Source organism: Strongyloides ratti (assembly GCF_001040885.1).
Source record: "Strongyloides ratti genome assembly S_ratti_ED321, chromosome : X".
Lineage (NCBI taxonomy): Eukaryota > Metazoa > Nematoda > Chromadorea > Rhabditida > Strongyloididae > Strongyloides > Strongyloides ratti.
This window is the reverse complement of record NC_037309.1, coordinates 1,035,565-1,056,197: the sequence shown is the minus strand read 5'-3', so window position 1 is coordinate 1,056,197 and position 20,633 is coordinate 1,035,565. Positions and strand designations below refer to the sequence as shown.

At 17.2% G+C, this 20,633-nt stretch overlaps 5 protein-coding genes across 5 annotated transcripts; all 5 read left to right on the top strand.

The window, feature by feature from the left end:
• Window positions 1-1,264: 1,264 nt before the first annotated feature.
• On the top strand, window positions 1,265-1,622 carry SRAE_X000023200 (Hypothetical protein; the record flags this gene model as incomplete). The annotated part of the gene is made up of 2 exons (XM_024644550.1): window positions 1,265-1,471; window positions 1,512-1,622. 2 exons carry the CDS (start codon window positions 1,265-1,267, stop codon window positions 1,620-1,622), a joined length of 318 nt encoding a protein of 105 aa, XP_024510098.1.
• Window positions 1,623-4,642: 3,020 nt separating this feature from the next.
• On the top strand, window positions 4,643-6,247 carry SRAE_X000023100 (Hypothetical protein; the record flags this gene model as incomplete). Its single annotated transcript, XM_024644549.1, has 1 exon — window positions 4,643-6,247. The coding sequence occupies one exon, from the start codon at window positions 4,643-4,645 to the stop codon at window positions 6,245-6,247; it is 1,605 nt and encodes a 534-aa protein (XP_024510097.1).
• Window positions 6,248-10,404: 4,157 nt separating this feature from the next.
• SRAE_X000023000 (Hypothetical protein) lies at window positions 10,405-11,306 on the top strand (the record flags this gene model as incomplete). The annotated part of the gene is made up of 2 exons (XM_024644548.1): window positions 10,405-10,849; window positions 10,891-11,306. 2 exons carry the CDS (start codon window positions 10,405-10,407, stop codon window positions 11,304-11,306), a joined length of 861 nt encoding a protein of 286 aa, XP_024510096.1.
• A 4,052-nt stretch (window positions 11,307-15,358) lies between these two features.
• SRAE_X000022900 (Hypothetical protein) lies at window positions 15,359-16,252 on the top strand (the record flags this gene model as incomplete). The annotated part of the gene is made up of 2 exons (XM_024644547.1): window positions 15,359-15,782; window positions 15,837-16,252. 2 exons carry the CDS (start codon window positions 15,359-15,361, stop codon window positions 16,250-16,252), a joined length of 840 nt encoding a protein of 279 aa, XP_024510095.1.
• Window positions 16,253-17,923: 1,671 nt separating this feature from the next.
• SRAE_X000022800 (Nanchung) lies at window positions 17,924-20,262 on the top strand (the record flags this gene model as incomplete). The annotated part of the gene is made up of 5 exons (XM_024644546.1): window positions 17,924-18,094; window positions 18,145-18,879; window positions 18,926-19,327; window positions 19,378-19,637; window positions 19,716-20,262. 5 exons carry the CDS (start codon window positions 17,924-17,926, stop codon window positions 20,260-20,262), a joined length of 2,115 nt encoding a protein of 704 aa, XP_024510094.1.
• Between the last annotated feature and the right edge of the window lie 371 nt (window positions 20,263-20,633).

Genomic DNA, 20,633 nt, shown 5'->3' with positions numbered 1-20,633 from the left:
ATTTCTACGAAGTTAACAGTCCTTTAAATAGATAAAAAATGATGACCAAACCATCACACAATGATTACAATTTCACTGTGTGTTATTTTTTACACAAATTATGATTCTTAATAAGAATATTGGTTATAAAATATACCATATAAATGAAACAGATGATCTGTTTTAAAATAGTTTTTTTTTAAATTTTGTATTTTCAAATTATAATATTTACATGAAACTATATAAGTCAATTGTCAAAGATTGTTTTTAAAAAAAGTGTATAATAATACTTATATAATTAATTACATTTAAAGTCTAGATTTTTATTATTTCTATATCAAATTCAATGAATACCATAAATAACGATAAAGAAATTTAATTTTGCAGATAAGGATAGTTGATACACAAAAATACTCATTATTATTAAATTCGATAAAATATCATTATAATCATAAAATTGGAATTTATTTGTTAAAAATAAATTTTTAAATGAAATGTTTTATTTTGTGCAAAAGCATATTACATATATTTTATAATTTTAAATAGATTATAATTCATAATGTATTTAAAAAAAACAAATTGTTGCTATTTGCTGTTATTTATGCTAATTAATGTTAATAAAAATATATATTAATATTCTTACTAATACACATATAAAAAGATGAGAAAACTTCAATATCAAAGAAAAATATGTTTTTGCAAATCTAATTTTTATGAATATCAAAGTTTTTTTATATATTATGTGATTTTTTAAATGCTACTTTCAATATTAGTAAATGTAATAAAGGTCTTTTAAAACTACTAATGTTCCTTTTTCTTTTTCTAAAAAAATGATAATTGATGTTTTGACAAAAATCTAATTTTACCACAAAATAAAAATAATACTCATTAGTGCCACATTTTCCATTTTTTGGAAACTTTTTTAATAATAGCTGAAAATTTTTTAATTTTTTAATGTTTCATATTTTATTACAAATTACAATATATAAAAAAATTATATTTATGATATTTTCAAAAAAATAGATATACACATTATAAACAAAAAGTATAAAAATAATGAAAAATAAATATTTAAAATGGACAAAAATTTAAAATATATAAATAAAAAAAAAATGTTTGCCTAATTTAACAGTTTATATAATTTCAAATATATTTAATTTTTTTTTTTTGATAAAATGAGATAAAATTCATATTTAAATTACGGAGAAAACATTTTTATTACCATTAAATTATTATGCATTTATTAAATACATTTATTTACCTTTTTTCTTTTATATCCTTTACAATGGGATACAAAGTTGACTGTTCAGCGGATTGGCAAAAAGGATGTACAATATTTTTGTCTCCATTTGAAACTACCTATGATACTTTTCTTGGATATCTAAAAGAAAAAACTTTAGAATTAGGATTTACTTTCGATTATAATAGCGACCAATACGATTATGACACGGTGAATGAAAAAATAAAAAAAAAAGTTCCTTTTGATGTAAAGGTTAGTTGTTGTATTTCACAATAAGTTAATGTTTTTTTAGAATCAATTTGCCAAAGGTTTAGGCACTTTCAATCCTAGATATCCTATAGATGTTAAAGTGGTTCCTAAATTAGACGCAATAAATGGAAATACATATTCCTCAAAAGAGTAAATATATTTTCTAATAATTTGAAAATATTATATTGAGAATTTAATATTTTTCAAATTATAATAAGAAAAAATCAAAATATACGTTAGTCATTGTCTAACTGCCAAATAGATAATTTTTATTAATACTGTAATTTTATTTTGATTTTTTTAATTTAATAAAATGCATATTTTTTAAAAAATATATTCCATATACAAATAATTTTTTTCAAATTATGGTCTTATAAATAAATAAAAATTATATTAGTAACTATACTAACCTAATTTTAGTTATGTTAACTAAAGTTCTTTAAAAAATTTTAAAAATAAAACTATGTTACATTTCTTATATATAGATTTAACATATTTTGATATTACAGGTAAATTTATTACTACTAATATTATATAAAAACAATAATACATATGTAGACGTTTTACTATAGTATAAATAGTAATATTCAGTTAAAAGAATATTTGTAGTTTGGTTATGCTATATACATTAATACAAATTGTAAATAAAAATTTAATGTATGATGCAAAAACAATATTAAATAAAATTATGGAAATAATATTTTTAAAGCACTCAAATTTTTAAGTAAATCACAATAATAATTACTAGCTATCGAGAAGATGATTATAAAATTGTTTTTAAATTTTCTATATATTTCCTAACTGATTAATTTTGAAAAGATTACCAATAATTATTTTGGATTATTGAATATAAAAGAAAGAAAAATTTTCATAAAAGGTTTATCATGTGAAAAATCAATTGTTAATGATAAATTTGTAGGTGATTATTAGTATAGCTTAAAGTTAAAATTTACATTTTTTGTACTACATGACTATACAAACAAGTAAATATAAAAGAATTACAAACATTTATTGTAATATTTTTCTGAAATGTTACAACGTTTTTACACCAAAAAAAATTAACTAAATAAATTTACTATTTTGAAATTTAGTAAAAATCTTTTATTTTTGTTTTTGTCAATTATTATAAACAGGTGATTTTGTAATAATTAAATCAGAAAAATATAAAAATTTTTACTATTTATTATATCTTAATTTATTATGTGAAAAATTGATTTTGTTAATATGACAAACTAATTACTTCTACTGAATAAGATAAACTTTATAAATTGAAGGACGAAAAAGGACATAATATATATAGTAACATAGACATATTATAAAAAGTCGTTTTTTATTGTGAAAAATTATAAATATTTTCTATGTATTTTAGATGACTAATCTATTATAATTAAATTATGTATATTTATTTTTAATATAATATTTGTAAATATCATTTGTTTATATTTACAAAAGAATATTTATAATAAACACATATTTGTACTTTAAATGAAATATTGTATTATGATATTTTTTTAACATCTATAAAAAATGATATAACTTTCTAATTTTAGTATGCCATGAGTAACGTTTTTAATTTTTATATTAAAATATGTTGTTTTATTAATTTTAAATAAAAATTAAGTATGTTCTTAATATAGATTTTTTTTTAAGATTATGAGATTTATTATCACTGGATAATGTTAAACATATTTTATGAATATGTAAAAAGCTTAAAAAAAAGATCTTTTAATTTATGGTTGTTGTATGACAAAATACAAACTTTTTCTATAAATATCTGTACTTTCCTTTTAAAAGTATTAATTTACTGTTATTTTGATTTAAAGTAAAAACATCAATCCAAAATCGTGTAAAGATGACAAATAAGATTTTTATTTTTAAATTATTTGTTTTTATTATTTTAAAAATAAAAAAGTATTTTTTTTATCTAATCTTTTTTTAGACAATATTAATGTAAAATTTTTTTTTATCTTTCTTTGCATTAAGTTTTTATCAAAAGAACTATTTTAATATAGTTTTAAATTACTTTTAAATTTATTTTTCCTTTTTTTAATGTTTTTTTTTTAAATAATTTTAGGTTTCTTTTTTTTTATTAATTGTTGTTTTTAATATTGAAATCAATAACATATAAATTAATTTTATTTTATGTATTAAATTATAAAATATTAATCTTCTTAGATACTCTTAAAAAATTCATGTATAAAGATGCTAAATAATAATGTAATAACTATATTATTTATAAATTATTAATAAATAAATTTTTTAATTTACATTATTACGTATAAAAATAATTTTTGATATTGTAACATCAATTATTTATAAAATAAGACATTTGAGATTAATGAAATACGCATTAAAGTTTTATGTATAACTTTAAATTAATTATTTTTCTTTAAAGGGATAAAAATTATTTATAAAAATGAATGCAAATTAAATGGTAAATAAATATATAAATATAGTTATATTTTTAATAGTAAAGCATTTTATATATATTTTTAACTTCTTTTAAATTATAATATTACGTAAACAAAATTATGTTGTTTTTTGTTTATATCAAATATGTAAAAAAATATGTCTGATATTTGATATTTATATTTATGTTAATTACTTTAAACATTACTTTTATTTTAATTTTTTTTATTTAAAATGAACAAGCATGTTTTATAAATAATTAAACAAATTGTTAGTGACGAAAAAATTTTGTTTTATAAACTTTTCGCCTTTCATAAATTAAAACATTATTTACGAATATATACTTTTAAATTAATAAAATTATATATAAAAATAATTTATACATTTGTTGCTTATTTTATTATTTAACAAAAAGATTTGTGGTAAGAATAATTATTATAAAAACTATAATTATTCAATTTTATTAGTATCTTTAAAATAAATATCTTTATTACAAACTTACATATATATAGTCAATTTAAAAACATTTATAGTTGTAGTGTGTAATAAATGCCAATCATATAGGTAGTCTTATTTTATTATTTTTCTAATTTTTACATTTTTATATAGTGATCTATGATTATTTGTTATAAAATTTACATTTTTGGATAATGACATGATTAAATATTATATTATATTTTATTTTAAATTATAATTGTTATTATTTGTTTAATGATTAATAATTTATTTCAAAGGTTAAAATAATATTATTTAAGATCTACAATAATGGAAAATGAAACGTCACTTGTAAATGTTATGGAAATTAATTTAGTTAGAAATAGTGTTTTTGAACAAATTCCAAGTATAAAAGATATTAGCAATCTTGCTAAAACTTGTCGTTTATTGTATCTTTATGCACAAGGAAGTACATTAACAAAAGAAATTATGTGGTTTAGAGATATTCAAACTATTGTCATTAAACCAAATGAAGAAAATATTCAAAATTTGAAACCATTAAAATTAAAAGATATTATTTTTGAAAAAGATGGTAATATTTTAAATGTTTTTGAGAGTGCAAAATGTTTTTTTGGTGAAACTATTCCCATATGGAATTGTTTAACATTTAACATTTGTAATTCAGTAATTAAATTTAAGAAAAGAGATCGTGTACCAATAATTAAAAAACTAGTTAGAGAAATGAACATGAATTGTGAATTACGGAAGGACGCAAGAATATTAAATTTTTTAATAAAATCAAATGATAATCATCATATGATACTTCATGCTTTAGGTTATATGAAACATGATAATATTATTAGAATTATAGTTCCAGCAACAATTTTTATGTTAGATTCATTTTATAATAAAAAACTTGAATGTAGTATTTTTGAAGGCTTCCCAAAACTTTCTGAAATTTCAATTATAACAGGACCAAATGTAGGTAACTATGTTGATAATGATTTTAAAGAACATATTATTGGACATGTTTTAAAAGAATTTTCAAAGAAAAAAAATCCAAAGATACTTCTTAGTGATTCTGACTATGCTTATGAAAATTCTCCTATACTTGTTGATACAATTTTAAAACTTGCCGCAAAGTATCAAATAAGGTTTACTTGTAATGGATATTACTTGTTTAATAAGTTAAATAAATTTGTCTGTCCTGTTGAAGAAGGTAACCTTACTATAGGTAAACTTCTAGCATCTGTATCACTTTCATTTTCAAGTTCCATGACATTTCCAGAAACTATGAAAAGATTACAATCACATGCAAATTTTGAAGAATTAAAATTAAAATTTCATTTTTTTAATATTAAAAATATATTAAACAAATTAAATGAATATAATTATGGTTCAATATCTCTTGAGAATTGTACCAATCTTAAAGATGTTCAATTTGTATTTACAGATTACTCTACAATGATTAATTCATTTGATAATTATGAATGGATACAAAAAATAAGTTTAGAAAATGTAAAATGTCTTGCTACATTGATGCCAAATAGTGTTGAAAAATTGGAATTATGGTATATTAATGGAATAACAAGAGAAGTAACTGATACACTGGTTAAATATATGCCAAAAATAAAAATATTAAAAACTTACAAAGTAACAAGTATAGATTCTGATTGGCTTAAAGCATTTCAAAATTTATATGTTTATATTTATTATGGTAATACTGCAGTTGAAATACCAAGTACTGTTAAAGTTTTAAATATTCGAAATACTGATATATATGGTGGTGGTAATGAGGAACCTATAGGACAAGAAACTGTAGATACCTATTTAGCTAAATTTTCTAAATGTGTTAAAAATGGAGAAAATGATTATATTTTCTTTAATGATTTAAATGATTGGGAAACATTTAAATTAACAATTCGTGAAATTTAATGTTAACAATTAACAAGAATATATTCCTTGTAAATTTAAATGAAAATTTTAAAATAATTTTTTAATCAACAATACTAAATATGAAATATTTTATACGATTTTTTTAAGGTTGTTCACAAAAAATACTTATCTTTTATGCAAATAATGTAATGTGGAAATTGTCACACTTAAACAGTAAAAAATATTACTGATAGTTGCAAAAAAGAATAATGAATTTTAAATATATACATTTTATTATCTAAGAAAATACATTTCTCTTTATAATGCTTAATCTTGACTACCTACAATTTATTAAAATTTAATTAATATGTTGTTTAACATAAAAAACAAATAAAAAAAATTTTTTTGATACGATATTATGTTTTAAATTTTTGCTATTGTGATTTAAAAAAAAATTGCAATTTGATTGTATTATTTCTAAAAAAAATATTCACTTTTGGTATTAAAGTAAATAATATTAATATTTATTGTTTTTAAGCATGATAAATTTTTTTGATTTACAAACTGAGAGTGTTTATGTAAGTTTAATCACTTAATAGTTTTAAAAACCAATATCAAAATCTTATAACTATTTTTAATATCATTTCAAAAAAGTTTTTTATCTTACTGAATGATTTTATATAAAAAGATAATATGTAAATATAAAAAGTTTAGTATTATAAAAAAATTATATATTTAATGTAACTTTTAATTTTATACTAATTAAAATTTCAAATAAAATAAAAAATTATATTCCATAAAGGCTATATAAATATTTATAATTTTTAATAATAATAAAAGTCAGAAGTCCATTTGAAGATATTTCTTTTTAGCTTTTCCATTTGTGCTTATATAATAATTTTTTACAGCAGTTTTGTATTTATTAGACTTAGGAGGCACACATACACAAACATTTGTCAAAATTTTGGTAACAAAAAAATTATATACATTTCTACAAACAGCATTAAGTTTATCAGATCTGCAAACCTCAGCACAAATATCATCAACACATTCAAAATTATATATATATTTTTCAGTATGAAAATTCAAGCATCTAACATTTATAGTTATAAAAACTAAAATCAAAAGAATAAAAAAATATTTCATTTTTAAAATTAAATTATATTTTAAATTCTTAAACAATTTATATTTTATTTAAAATATAAAAATGAATAAATTATGATAAGAATATTTTAAATAGTGATAAAATTTATGCAAAAATTAACAGTTTGAATTATAATTTTTTTATATATTCAGATTTTTATTTTATTTTTTAAATAAATGTTAATTAATTTAAATATTTTAAATTTATTTATAAATAATATTATTTACATTATTTTTATTAAAAAAAGTTTGATTTAATCAAATTTTACAATTATGAATGTAAGTTTCATTTTAACAACTGTTTTCAGTTATCATTTAATGTATTTATAGATAATTTTATAAACTTTTTAACTCTAAGAAAACATTATAAACAAAATATTTTTATTGTTTAAAATTAAATTTTTGTAATATAATGTCTGTCTTTAAATTTATATTTTTTTAATTTATAACAATTGTCATTACTTTAATTTACTATCTGTCTAGTCATTTAATTTAAAAATAATAAACAAATAACTATAAAAGAGTGTTTAATCAAAGAAAATTATATTTCAAACACTAACTATTATTAAAATTATAATACATTTTTATCTTTGTATTTTAAGTAATTACAACTACAAATGTTATATGCCTTTTATATTAAATAAAATATTTGGTTTCAATACAATCTTTGTGATTAATTTATTGCTTTTTTAATTATTTCTTCCCTCCTTTTTTCTGTTAAACTTTACATGCCATTTATTAAAATAATTTAAGTTAGAAAAAATCAAATACATAAAATATACTTCTCAGCAATATATTTTTTTATTGGAAAAAATTATGCATGCTTAGATAATTTAAAATAATTAAAAAATATTTTCTACTTAATAATATTTTAATTAAGTTGAAATTGAAATACTATAAATTTTATCGAAATAATAATTTATTATTTAATAAAATAATTATATATAAACAAATCGATACACTTTGGACTATATAAATATATTATTACAACTTTTATAAATAATGTTAATGACTTTTAATTATTTTTATTTTCAAATTCAAAGAATGAAAAAAATAATTATCTTTTTTGTTTGTACAGGAATGTTAGAAATGATGTATGATAAATAATTTGTTATATTATCACATTAATCATTGTTGAGATGGTTACAATTATTAAAATAAATTGTTATACCTTTTTTTTATATATTTTTTTAACATTGGAAATTTTTTTTTTATTCTTTTGCCAATACTTTTAAAAATAAAACTAACTAGAAGAATACTAAAATTGACATGTTTATAAATGATAAAAAAGATAAAATTGTTCCAAAAATTAAAAAATCAAGATTTGTGAATGGAATAAGAGATATGTCGGTAATACTAGACTCATTGAAAAAAAAAAGTTGAATATAATAATATGAAGACTTAAACATTAAAATAAATATATAACTAATAATTTTACTTAAAATAGAGATTTCAAATTACTGACTATCTATTTATAAAAATTTTTTCCTATTATTTCTTTTTTTTTTTTTAAAATAAAGTGTATGTTAAGTATATAAGTACAAACATAATTGTTGATACTATATATAATATATTTTCAATTCAATTTTTTTTTATAAAGCTTCTTTAGGATTTAATCTTACTTTTATGTATTATAATAAATAGTATTTTAAGAAAGTGTAGTCTTTTTTCCTAGGATACTAAAAAAGATCCAATTTGTGTTTAGTATTATTTTGAAAAATTGACAAAAAAATGTGATACATTAAAATGGAAAATAAGAATATGCCATTTTAGATGTTTATATTTTAATTTTAAAATTGTATTGCATCTGAAAATATTTAATGTAATTTTAATCTTGTAAAAATATAATAAATAAAAATTATTTTCTTAAATTGAGTTTTTTAAGATAAGTATGTTGAAAGTAAATTTATATATAATTTTGATCATTATATTACTTATTAACCAAAAAGTATTGACTAATAATATAAAAAGTAATTTTAAAATAATATTTCAATTGCCATAATATTAAATGACAAAAATCAACATTACAATAAAATGAGAATATTTATAACTTTTTTTTTGAATAAAAATGTTATTGTTTAAATGGGTGTGATGTTTAAGAACAGAAATAATACATTTTTTAAAATACTTTGGAAAATAATTTTTATAAATATTATATATCCATTATAATTATTAAAGAATATTATTATTTTGTATAAGAAAATATTTTTAATTAAAAATTGTTTAAATTTATATACAATAAAATGTATTGTTTTTAAATCATTTATTTATATGTATATAATTAATATAAATATTAAATTTATAGTATCATTGAATATTGTTTATTAAAGTTGTATGTCTTATTTATAAGTTATTAAAAAGCATTTTTATTCTTAAACAATTTTACTTTAAATTGTATAATGAATATAATATTAAGATTTTAAAATAAGTAACTTAAATGTTTAACATTTTACCAAAAAATTATATCTATTTATTTTAATTGTTATTTACCTTTTTTTTTATTTATATTTTTAATAATCAATTATGATAAATTTCAGTTACCAAGAAAATTTGTATGATTTATTTTTATAAATTGTTGTAAAAATCACATAATAATTAAAAAAAATAAAACAAAATTAATGTGAAAATTTATATATATTTATAATTATAATCTCTTATCCCTAGTATGCAATAATTTTAAAAAAAAAATATTTATATATAAAACAGATAAATAGTATAATTTTTTTTTATGTGAATGAATTTAGTTTCAAATAAGTAATATATTAATGAAAAACATTATTATTTATGCTAATTGATAATTTGTTACAAATTAATTACGTTTAATTCACATTATAACATTAATTTCCCAATACTTTTCTTTTGTTATAATTTATATAGAATATATTTTTTTTTTTTAAATATAACCTCAATGATTCATTTACAATACCATTTTAACTACTACTACTCTCTCTCTATTAAAACATTCCTTTTATTATTATATTTAACAAGTATTTTCTTACATTCTAATATTTTTTTTCATCTATTATATTAAAAATTCTTTTTTAAATAATTTAATAGATTTAATTTATGATAAAATGGAAAATTACAATAAAGAAGTCAATGAAATATTAACCATTATATTATATTTTGATAATAAGAAAATAAAAAAATATACAATTAAAGATGGTTTTGAAAATATTAATGCTTATAATTTAAATTGTTTCCATGCATCTGATATGATTGATGATTTTAAAGAATTTATTATTTTAACTGAATCTAAATATAATTATGATGAAACTGTTGACGATATCTTAGATTATTATCAACGTCTTACATTTCCTATAACTGTTAACACAACATATAAAAAAATAGATTTAAAAAGTTTTAAGAAACATGAATATACCGAGAATAGTTATCAACTACGTATATATTCAAAGTCAGATTGGCAATTTATTCTCACATTTGAAGTAGATAAATTTATTTCACTTGTAAAAAGTGACATTGCATCTCTTCTTAATATAATAGATAAATTTAAACCAAGTAAGTATATAATTTTATTATTTTAAAATAGACTTTTTTAGTTAATATGATATTTGAATTTCCTACTGATAGTTTATCATTAATTCATATAGCAAAATTTAACTTTAACGATTATAATGATGATGATTTTTATGATGAACTTGAACAACTTTATAAAAATATTATACTAATTTTTTCAACAATTTATTCCCAAAATTTGTCATGTCCTAAATTTAGAAATAGTATTCTTAAAATATTAGAATTTTTGAAACATTATACAGGGATATTAACTTTTGAAATGGAAACTCGTGGATATCGCATATATTACTACATGGAAGAGTATTTTAAAATAAAATTGCAAAAGAATGTTAATAAAAATAATAATAACATAATATTTAATACTGTTATTTTATATGAAAAAGAAATTAAAAAACTTGAACCAGAAGTTTCTCAATATATAGTTAATTTAAATTTGTAATTTTTTTTAACAATATAATAATTTTTTTTTTTATAAATAAAGTATGCATCAAATATTTTATTATTTTAATGTTTTTAATCTTATTTTTAAAAATTTCAACATTATTTATATACATACATTTTTTTTACATAGAATAATTGCACTTAATATTAAATAAACATAAATTTAATTACTTATTTATTTTAAATTGAAATATTTTCTAATTATTTATAATTTTTCACATATATTTGTAAAAGAAATATAAATACAAAAAAGTTTTAATAATATTTTTTATTTTAAACTCATAGTAAATAATATAATTACGGTTAATATTTTTTTACTTTTATTTTCTATCAAATTTGTTAACGAAATTTCAATATTTAATTATCTTCAATTTTTATTTTATATTGTAATTAATATGTTTTAGGGTAGGAGCATACCTTTTTCATGCTAGCATAAAATTGTCTACATTACAACATCAAGAATATAATATATATTATTATAAATGTTATAAAAATTAATTATATTTTATAAAATTTTTATGAATAAAAATAAAAAAAAAGATAAAATTATAAGGATATAATGATAATAAAAAGGGAAAGATAAGTAAAATGGTATATGAAGCTGAAATAATGTTTGAGGAGTAGATTTTAATAATACTTTTTAAAAATTATAACTATTCTCATTTTTCATGTTTGATTAAGTTTTTTTTTGTAATTACATAACTTGCTTGTTGCAAAAAGAAAGTTTAATTTAAAAAAAAAAAAACTTAGGGATTTAATTTACACATGAACAGATGGATTTCTATACTAGAAATAGTTGACGATCTTGCAATAATTTATTATTCATTTTTCAAATTATTTTGAATAAAAGTATTTATTTTAGGTAACAAATAAAGTAAAAGTTAAAAAATCAACATTACAATTTATGTTTATTTATTTTTATTAATTTTTATTCACAAAATAATTTGTTAACAAAGTACAATAATATGAAATTCTTTTGATTATTTTAATAAAGAATCAAAATAATTATTCAATTCAAAATTAAGATAATTTTAAGCATTAATAATAATTCAATCTTTTGAAATTAAATTATGACCATATTTTTAAACTTAATATCAAATACATTTTTTTTAAAATAACGCAAACTAAAGTGTAAACAATTTTTTTTTAATATTTCTTTTTTCTTAATATATTATTCATTAAAATGAGTCAAATGTAATAAAACATATGAGAAATATTTTGAAATTAATGCACTTTTAGCAAAAAATTTATGTAATAATTAATTTACCAGCAAACAATTCTTTTTTTAAACTATATTAAAACTGTTTTTGTTAATTTGTTTTATATACTACGGTAAAAAAAATTTATCAGATAAAGAACAATTTTTAAAATACTTCAATTTGTTTACATTTGTATAATACTTTTATACTAAAATAATAAGAATAATTAAAATATATTATTCATATAAACAAAGTTATATGTATATAATTATAAATAAAAGTTATATACATAAAGTATGTATAAGTGGCATTATATCATAATTTTTTTTAATTTTAAAGCTGATATAATAATTCAACTATAACTATTTTTTAAATTTATTATAGTAATAAATGTTTTTTAAATAGAAATCTTATATCAATTTAAAGTTGTCATTATAGTTATTTATTTGATAAAGAAACTTATAAAATTGTTATTATTTACAAAGTTTTCATATAGTAGAAAATAAAAAAAAAATAATTTATTTTTAAAGGTGATATTTTGTCATAGATTAAAAATTATATATATTTGAATTATTTATGATAAATCAGACAAATTAAATTTGATCAAGATTTTTTTTAAAATATAAAACATAATAATATTACGTTGTATTAAAAAAATTGCTAATTTTAATATTCATAATTAACAATCTACTTCGTTCAAAAAAGTTTTTTTGAATACAGTATAATATAAATTATAACAAAAAAAAATGATTTTTAATATTAATATATTACATCTTATTATATTAATTTAAGCAAATATTTTTGGACATTAAAAATTTTATATTATAGATTAAAATGTATCATATATTTTCTTAATAAAAAAATAGTGTAAAATTTGAATAATAATAAATGAATAATGAAAAGACATAAACATAAAATATCAATGTATTTTTTAAATATTTGCTTCAATCGTAAATTAGAAAATATATATTTTTATTACATAAATTATGAAATATTCAGATTATGTATTTTAAAGTTTTAAGATATGTAAAGTATTCAATTAACGTTGTCAATTATATAAATTATTGATAATGATTAAAAAAAGTTTTATTATACTATTTTTTTTTGATTGTATTTAATTAGATAATATTTTTTCAAATAGATATATATTATCCTTTTCTAAGTTTATCCTTTGCACAACAGTAATGTATAATATTTTCTTGACTTGTATAAATATTACAATTCAAACTAATAAAAATTTATTATCATATTGATAAATTATTTTTTTTATTAAATTTCTGCATATTTATATCTCTTCAATTACATATTTATACTTTTGTCAACTTTTCAAATAATGATACTTAAAATGTCATAAATATTTTGATAGTTAAAGAGTATTTTCAGGTACAAAATGTATTTTAACAAGTGAATTAAAGTATATAATAATTAAAATTTTTACTACTAATAAATTAATTTTAAAAAGCAAAAATATAAAAAGAATAATCGTTAAAATATAATTTTTTAAACACATTTTTTGAACATATTTTTTAACAAGAATCTATTTGATTTAATATATATTTTATTTTTTTTTATTTTTTTTAGATGAGATTAATACAATTAGAACCATAAAAAATAAAAATATTGTACTTTTATTATTATTATTATTTAATATTTTAATTCTTAAATTATATACTTATAATAGTAATAAGTTATGCATAATTTAATTAACATATTAAAATATACGTTATATTATATAAAATAAAAATTTTATTAAACTTTTTATGTTTTAATATTGTTATTACAATTAATGGATTTTTTTGTATTTTATTACACTATTTAAAATAGTTATTTTTTAAATTATAATGTCTTATAATATGTTTTATGATAATAGTATCTCTTTTTAGTTTTATTTGTTATCTTTTACTTATATACGCAACATTATCTGAAATCTCAATTAATTCATTTTTCTATAACTAAGCGTAGAAGTAGAACGCTTAAACATATTTATTGCTAAATATTGTAAAATTTTGAATTATATTTTTTTTAAAATGTAAATTTTACATTCTTAATGTTTTATAAAAACTTACAAAATATTTTAAAAGTATGTTTTTATTATTTTTTTACATTATAATCAATGATATATAATTACAATTTTCATTTGATAGGTATCTGATAAGAATTTAAAATAGCATTAACTAAATGTATAACAAAACATAGATTTTTATATAAATTGACTATATGTTTAATTTTTACAAAAAATTAAAAAATTTTTATTGTTTATGTAGAAATATTTCTATTAAGTAATATTTGTAAACTTTTTATAAAAAAATTAATCAATTTATATTATTTCATAAATTTTAGAATTCATTAAATAGCAAAAATATATTATAAATCGTTTAGAGATCAATATTTTAACTATAACTTTAATCACTTAAGTAAATTATAAAAAAAAATTTATTAGTTTTTAAACAAAATATGACTATTCAAAAAAAAAAATAAATTTATTAGTTTTTCTTATAGTTATCAATTTTTAAAATTTTATTTTATTACTTACATTGCTTATTTAGTAACAACTTTTTTTTTATAACATAGTAACACTTAAGCTTAACTAAAATTACTTATTTAAGCTTGCTTTTATAAAATCTTTTATTATCTATGCTTTTTTATGTAATAAAAAAAAATCTTAGTTTTTTAAAAGATTAAAAATGTTTTAACTTTTGTATGGAATTAAAATTTTTTAATATAATTGTTTAGATTGACTTTTTGACAATTACTTTGTTAAATCTATAAATATATGTAAATATTTAAAACATATCTATTTAGGTATATTAATATGAATGAAAAAAATGTTAATCTATTAATTTGCCAAAAAATGTTGATTATTGATAAGTTTCAAACCACAACTATTTCTTCTTTAGATTATTGTAAAGATTATCCTGCTTTTAATTTCACCTCAACAAAAATGGATAAATTACTCAGTAGTATTGATGATTTTGTAGAACAAACTCTTGTTAGTGAAAATTATGAAAATGTTTATAAAAAAGTAGAAAATTACTTTAAAAGTATTATTAATAAAGATGTTTTTAAATATATTATTTATGATTCTGAAAGTTTATTTAAAACAGAATGTAAAAAAACATTGAGTATTACAGAACTTTTAACTTATAGAAAAGAATTACGATTGTATAGTTCAATTGAATATTCGATTATTAAAGATTTTAATGAAAATGATTTTAATAAATTCTTCATTAATGAAATACGTTGTATTTTAAATTTTATAGAACGCTACAAAAGTGGTATGTTATTTTATTTATTTATTTTATCTATCTTAAAATATTTATTTTTTTTAGATGATGTTCTTTATACTTTTCCCAATAATATTGAAGCATTAAAAAAAACATTTGTTATTGATATTTTTAATACTGATGAAGAAAAACTTGATAAAGAACTTGAATTACTATACCGTAAAGTTGTTATTATTTATTCAGCAATATTTTCAAATAATTATTCATCTAAACAATATAGAATAGGTATATTAATGGAATTAAAATTTTTGAAAGCATGTCTTCATTATATATCTTTTGATATGGATAGAAGATTAATGAGAATTAAAAAATATATGAAAAATTTTAGAATCAAATATTTAAAAAATGAGATTGGAGTTGGAACTTCAACAAGACTTGATGATTTACTTGAACTTCCTCAATTTCATTTTATTAATTTGGAAAGAGAAGTATCTTTAAATTTAAAAAATTTGCATGTATAAACATATTTGCATTTTTTATTAAAAATAAAGTGTTTTTAATATTATAATAAATATTAAAAAGTTTAGGTGAAGAAAAAATTTTATATGATTATCATTTACCTTAACTTTTATATTTGTATTTTTATATATTATAAATTATTGATACAATGTAAATTTATTAACAAAAAGTAAATATGTAATAACCTAATAAAACTTTTTTAAACAATATTTCTTATTTTTATGAATAATTTTAAAGAAATTTGGTTATTAAATAATTGTATAAAAATGAAGACAGTTAACATTTTAAATTTTTTTAATTTCCCATTATTAAAAAAAAAAGTTATAACAATTTCCAAACTTTATTTAACTATAAGTAAATTTTGTAATTTTCTAAACCATACTTATTTGGCAAGTATATTTTTCTCAGAATATTGTTTGAAATTCAAAAACATTATTTTTAAAAATATATTATGTTATCATTTTTTTAAAATACTTTATAAATAATTAACCAATAAGTTTATTAATATATTTTTAAGAAATTTGTTTAATTAATACATACTTAAACTACTTTTTTCATCTGTATCACTCTTATTTTTATGAAATTTATACTTTTTCACAGGTGTATTTTTAATAGTCAAAAAATATTTTATGTTAGATTATTTATTGCTTTATTTTAAAATTTATAATAAAATTATTATGTTTTTTTGATTTAATATATAGCATTTAAACTTTTTTTTTGAAAAATATTTTGTCTATCTAAAAACTGATTTAAAATTACTTTTTTTTAAAGTCAATTTATTAAAATTTAACATGGTATATTTTAGGCTATTAAATTGTTTAACATTATTTTTTAAACAAATCAAAAAATTAATTTTTTATTATGTCACTTTTTTTTACAGTTGTCAAAGATAAACTATTAATTTATTTTCGAAATAAAGTTTTTTGTACTTATGTTCACCTATTTTTAAAAATTTTTTTTAGTAAGAAAATTATTAGCGGAAATAAAAATTTATTCATTATTTATACACAATTTTTTATATCACTTTCTTTTTTACTAATTATAATCAATATCTTTTTTTTTAATTTTACAATTATTATCTTTATTATTATTCATTTTCATTGGTTGGCATTTTATAAAGATTTATTTTGTAGATGAATTTTATGATAATAATATCAAACAAATAATATACCTCTTTATTATAATAAAAGGTGAAAAAATATAACTTAATATTTAAAAAATAAATGGCATATTTATATTTAAACTTATCAAACTATTAAAAATCAAAAATTTAAAATTACTGTAAAAAAATTAATATATTAAAACACAAAATATATATTTATTATTACTATAACATGAAAAATTTAGTTTGACTTTTATATTTAATTAAAGTTTAAAAGTTTATGTTATAAATAGTGATAAAATAAAGTTTAAGTTAAATATTTTATATATATTTTTATTAAATTTATTGAATCATAAAATAATTTTTATTTTGTTAAATGTACTCTAAAATTTTTTCAAAAATATATAAAATATTATTTGTTGTACCATAAATAATAACGTCAAAGTAAATATATACCTTGGTTCATTTATTTATTTATTTTAAAATATTTTTAAAATATAAATTTATTTATTATTAAAGTACTCATTTATGGAAATATTATAATTTTTTTTTTATATAATTGTTTTATAATATGGGAGCTTCATCAAGTACTGTTACTGCTGGAATAAAAAATCAAGTTGATGGAAAAAAGAATCCTTTATATAAATTTGCTGATGTCACAGGTAATGGTATATTGGCTGTTCTTGCTAAAGAAGTTCTAAAATCTAGAAGATATGAGTTACTTGATAATCAAATAAGAGAGGTAAAAATTATTTTTTATTATATATTTTTTTTATTAATTTTTTTTTTTAGAATATTGGTCAAATGTTGTATAATAATGGAGAAGGTGAAATGATTCCAATAGAAGAAATTATTGCAATAAGACATAAAGAAAGAACAGGAAATACATTTAATGCTCCTCCAAGTCAATTAAAAAAATTTATATGTTGGAGGATAGATTGTAGAGGTTCTGTTGGAGAGACATTATTACATGTTTGTTTTATTTCTGGACTACCACCACATATGAAACTTTTAGCACAACGATTATTGTATATTTTTCCAAAAATAATAAATGATTATTATATTTGTGATGAGTATTATGGTGAAACAGCACTTCATATGGCAATTAGTTCTGAAAATATTGAAGTAGTAAGATTTCTTTTAAAATGTGGTGCATCAGTAGATCAAAGATGTTGTGGTAATTTTTTTACAGCAGATGATCAAAAAGATACAAGAACAGATACAACAGAATTTGAACATGTTGAATTGTCAAGACATACTAGATATACAGGACATTTATATTGGGGTGAATATCCTTTATCATTTGCAGCATGCCTTTCACAAGAAGAATGTATTAGAATGCTTGTTGTTTATGGTGCTGATCCTAATTGGCAAGATACAAATGGTAATACAGTTCTTCATATTTGTGCAATTAGAGGTAATTGGGAGATGTTTGATTTATTTTTATCACTTGGTGCTAAATTACATATATTAAATAGGCAAGGATTAACACCATTAACAACAGCAGCTTACTTAGCTAAAAAAGATGTAAGTATTTTAATATATAATAATTATATTTTTTTTTTTTATAAAGATGTTTGTAAAAATTATGACAAAAGAAAAAGTAGTATTATGGACATATGGTGATGTAAGATGTTCACATTATCCATTAGAACATATTGATTCTATTGAACCATCATCTGGTAAAATTAATAGAAATTCAGCTTTAGCATTAGTTGTATATGGAAATACATCAGAACATTTAAATTTACTTCCAAATTTAATAGAAAAATTAGTTCATAAAAAATGGGTTACATATGGAAAAAAAACATTATATACACAATTTGCAATATATATTATTTATTTTATCATTGTATTTTCATGTTTTCTTATACGTCCAACACCTTTTGAAAGAGAAAAAGGAACATTAAAATTACCTTGTTTATTTAAAATGTCTTTCAAAAATAATCCTTTTTGGACACATAAACGATATATTGTAAGTTAATTAATTATAAAAATTATATTTTTTTTTATTAAATTTTAAAGATATATACTATATTAAATATTCTTTCAACTGTTGGAGCTGGTTTGTATTTATTACAAGCATACAGTCACATCAGAAATATTGGTCGTAAAATGTATTTTCTTTCATTATCAGGATTTCCAGCAAAAGCAATTTTTTTAATTTCATGTATCTTAATGCTTCTTACTTTTGTATTTAGGATACTTTGTATGCATGAAGTTGAAGATGTTATATGGATTATAAATGTTTTATTAACATCATTAATGTTTCTTTTTTATTTAAGGTTAGTTTATATAAATATATATATATATTTTTTTTATCAATTTAATTTTATATAATATTAATAATTATTATATTTTAGAGGTTTTAAATTAGTTGGACCATTTGTTTTAATGCTTTATAAAATTATAATAAGAGATCTATTAAGATTCTTTTTAATTTATTCAATAATTGTTATTGGATTTTCACAAGCTTTTTATATTATATTTATTGGTTATAAACGTATTAATGGTAAATCAACAATGACAAAAGAAGATACAAATATTATGGGAAATATATCAGAATCATATGTAAGAATGTTTATAATGTCATTGACTGAATTTTCTGTATTTTTTGAAGAATTACAACATTGTGATTTAACAACACTTGGTATAATTACATTTATGGTTTATATGCTTTTTGTAACATTACTTTTAATTAATATGTTAATTGCTATGATGACAAATACATATACAGAAGTATCAGAAAATAGTTTAGAATGGTTAAGACAATGGTCAGCTATTATATTAATGATGGAACAAAGTTTTACACCAGAAATGAGATTAAAATATCAAGTTCAGTATTCCTCACCTATGGAAGATGGAAAAAGAATTGCTTTACTAGTTAAACAAAGATTATCACAAGAATAATTAAAAATTATTTTATATTTCATATATTTTTACAATTTTTTTTTATAACTGATTTTCTTTTTTTTTTAATATGATTCTATATATTTTGATTCAAAATTGTTATATTAAATTAATTTTCCTTTTTTTTTAAATTAATTTAAATTAAATTAATTAACATTATTAAATTGTTTACAAAAATTGTTAATTATTTATGACAATAATTTTATTGTCATTGAAATGTACTAAGAAAGTGTAATCTTTTTTTTTCTAGTTTCTTAAAAAATTAAAAAATTTATCATTTTTTTTCATTAAAATAATTTTATCAATTATCAATTATTAAAAATTTTATTATTTATTCTTTGACATTTTCTTATAAAATGAATAAGAATAAA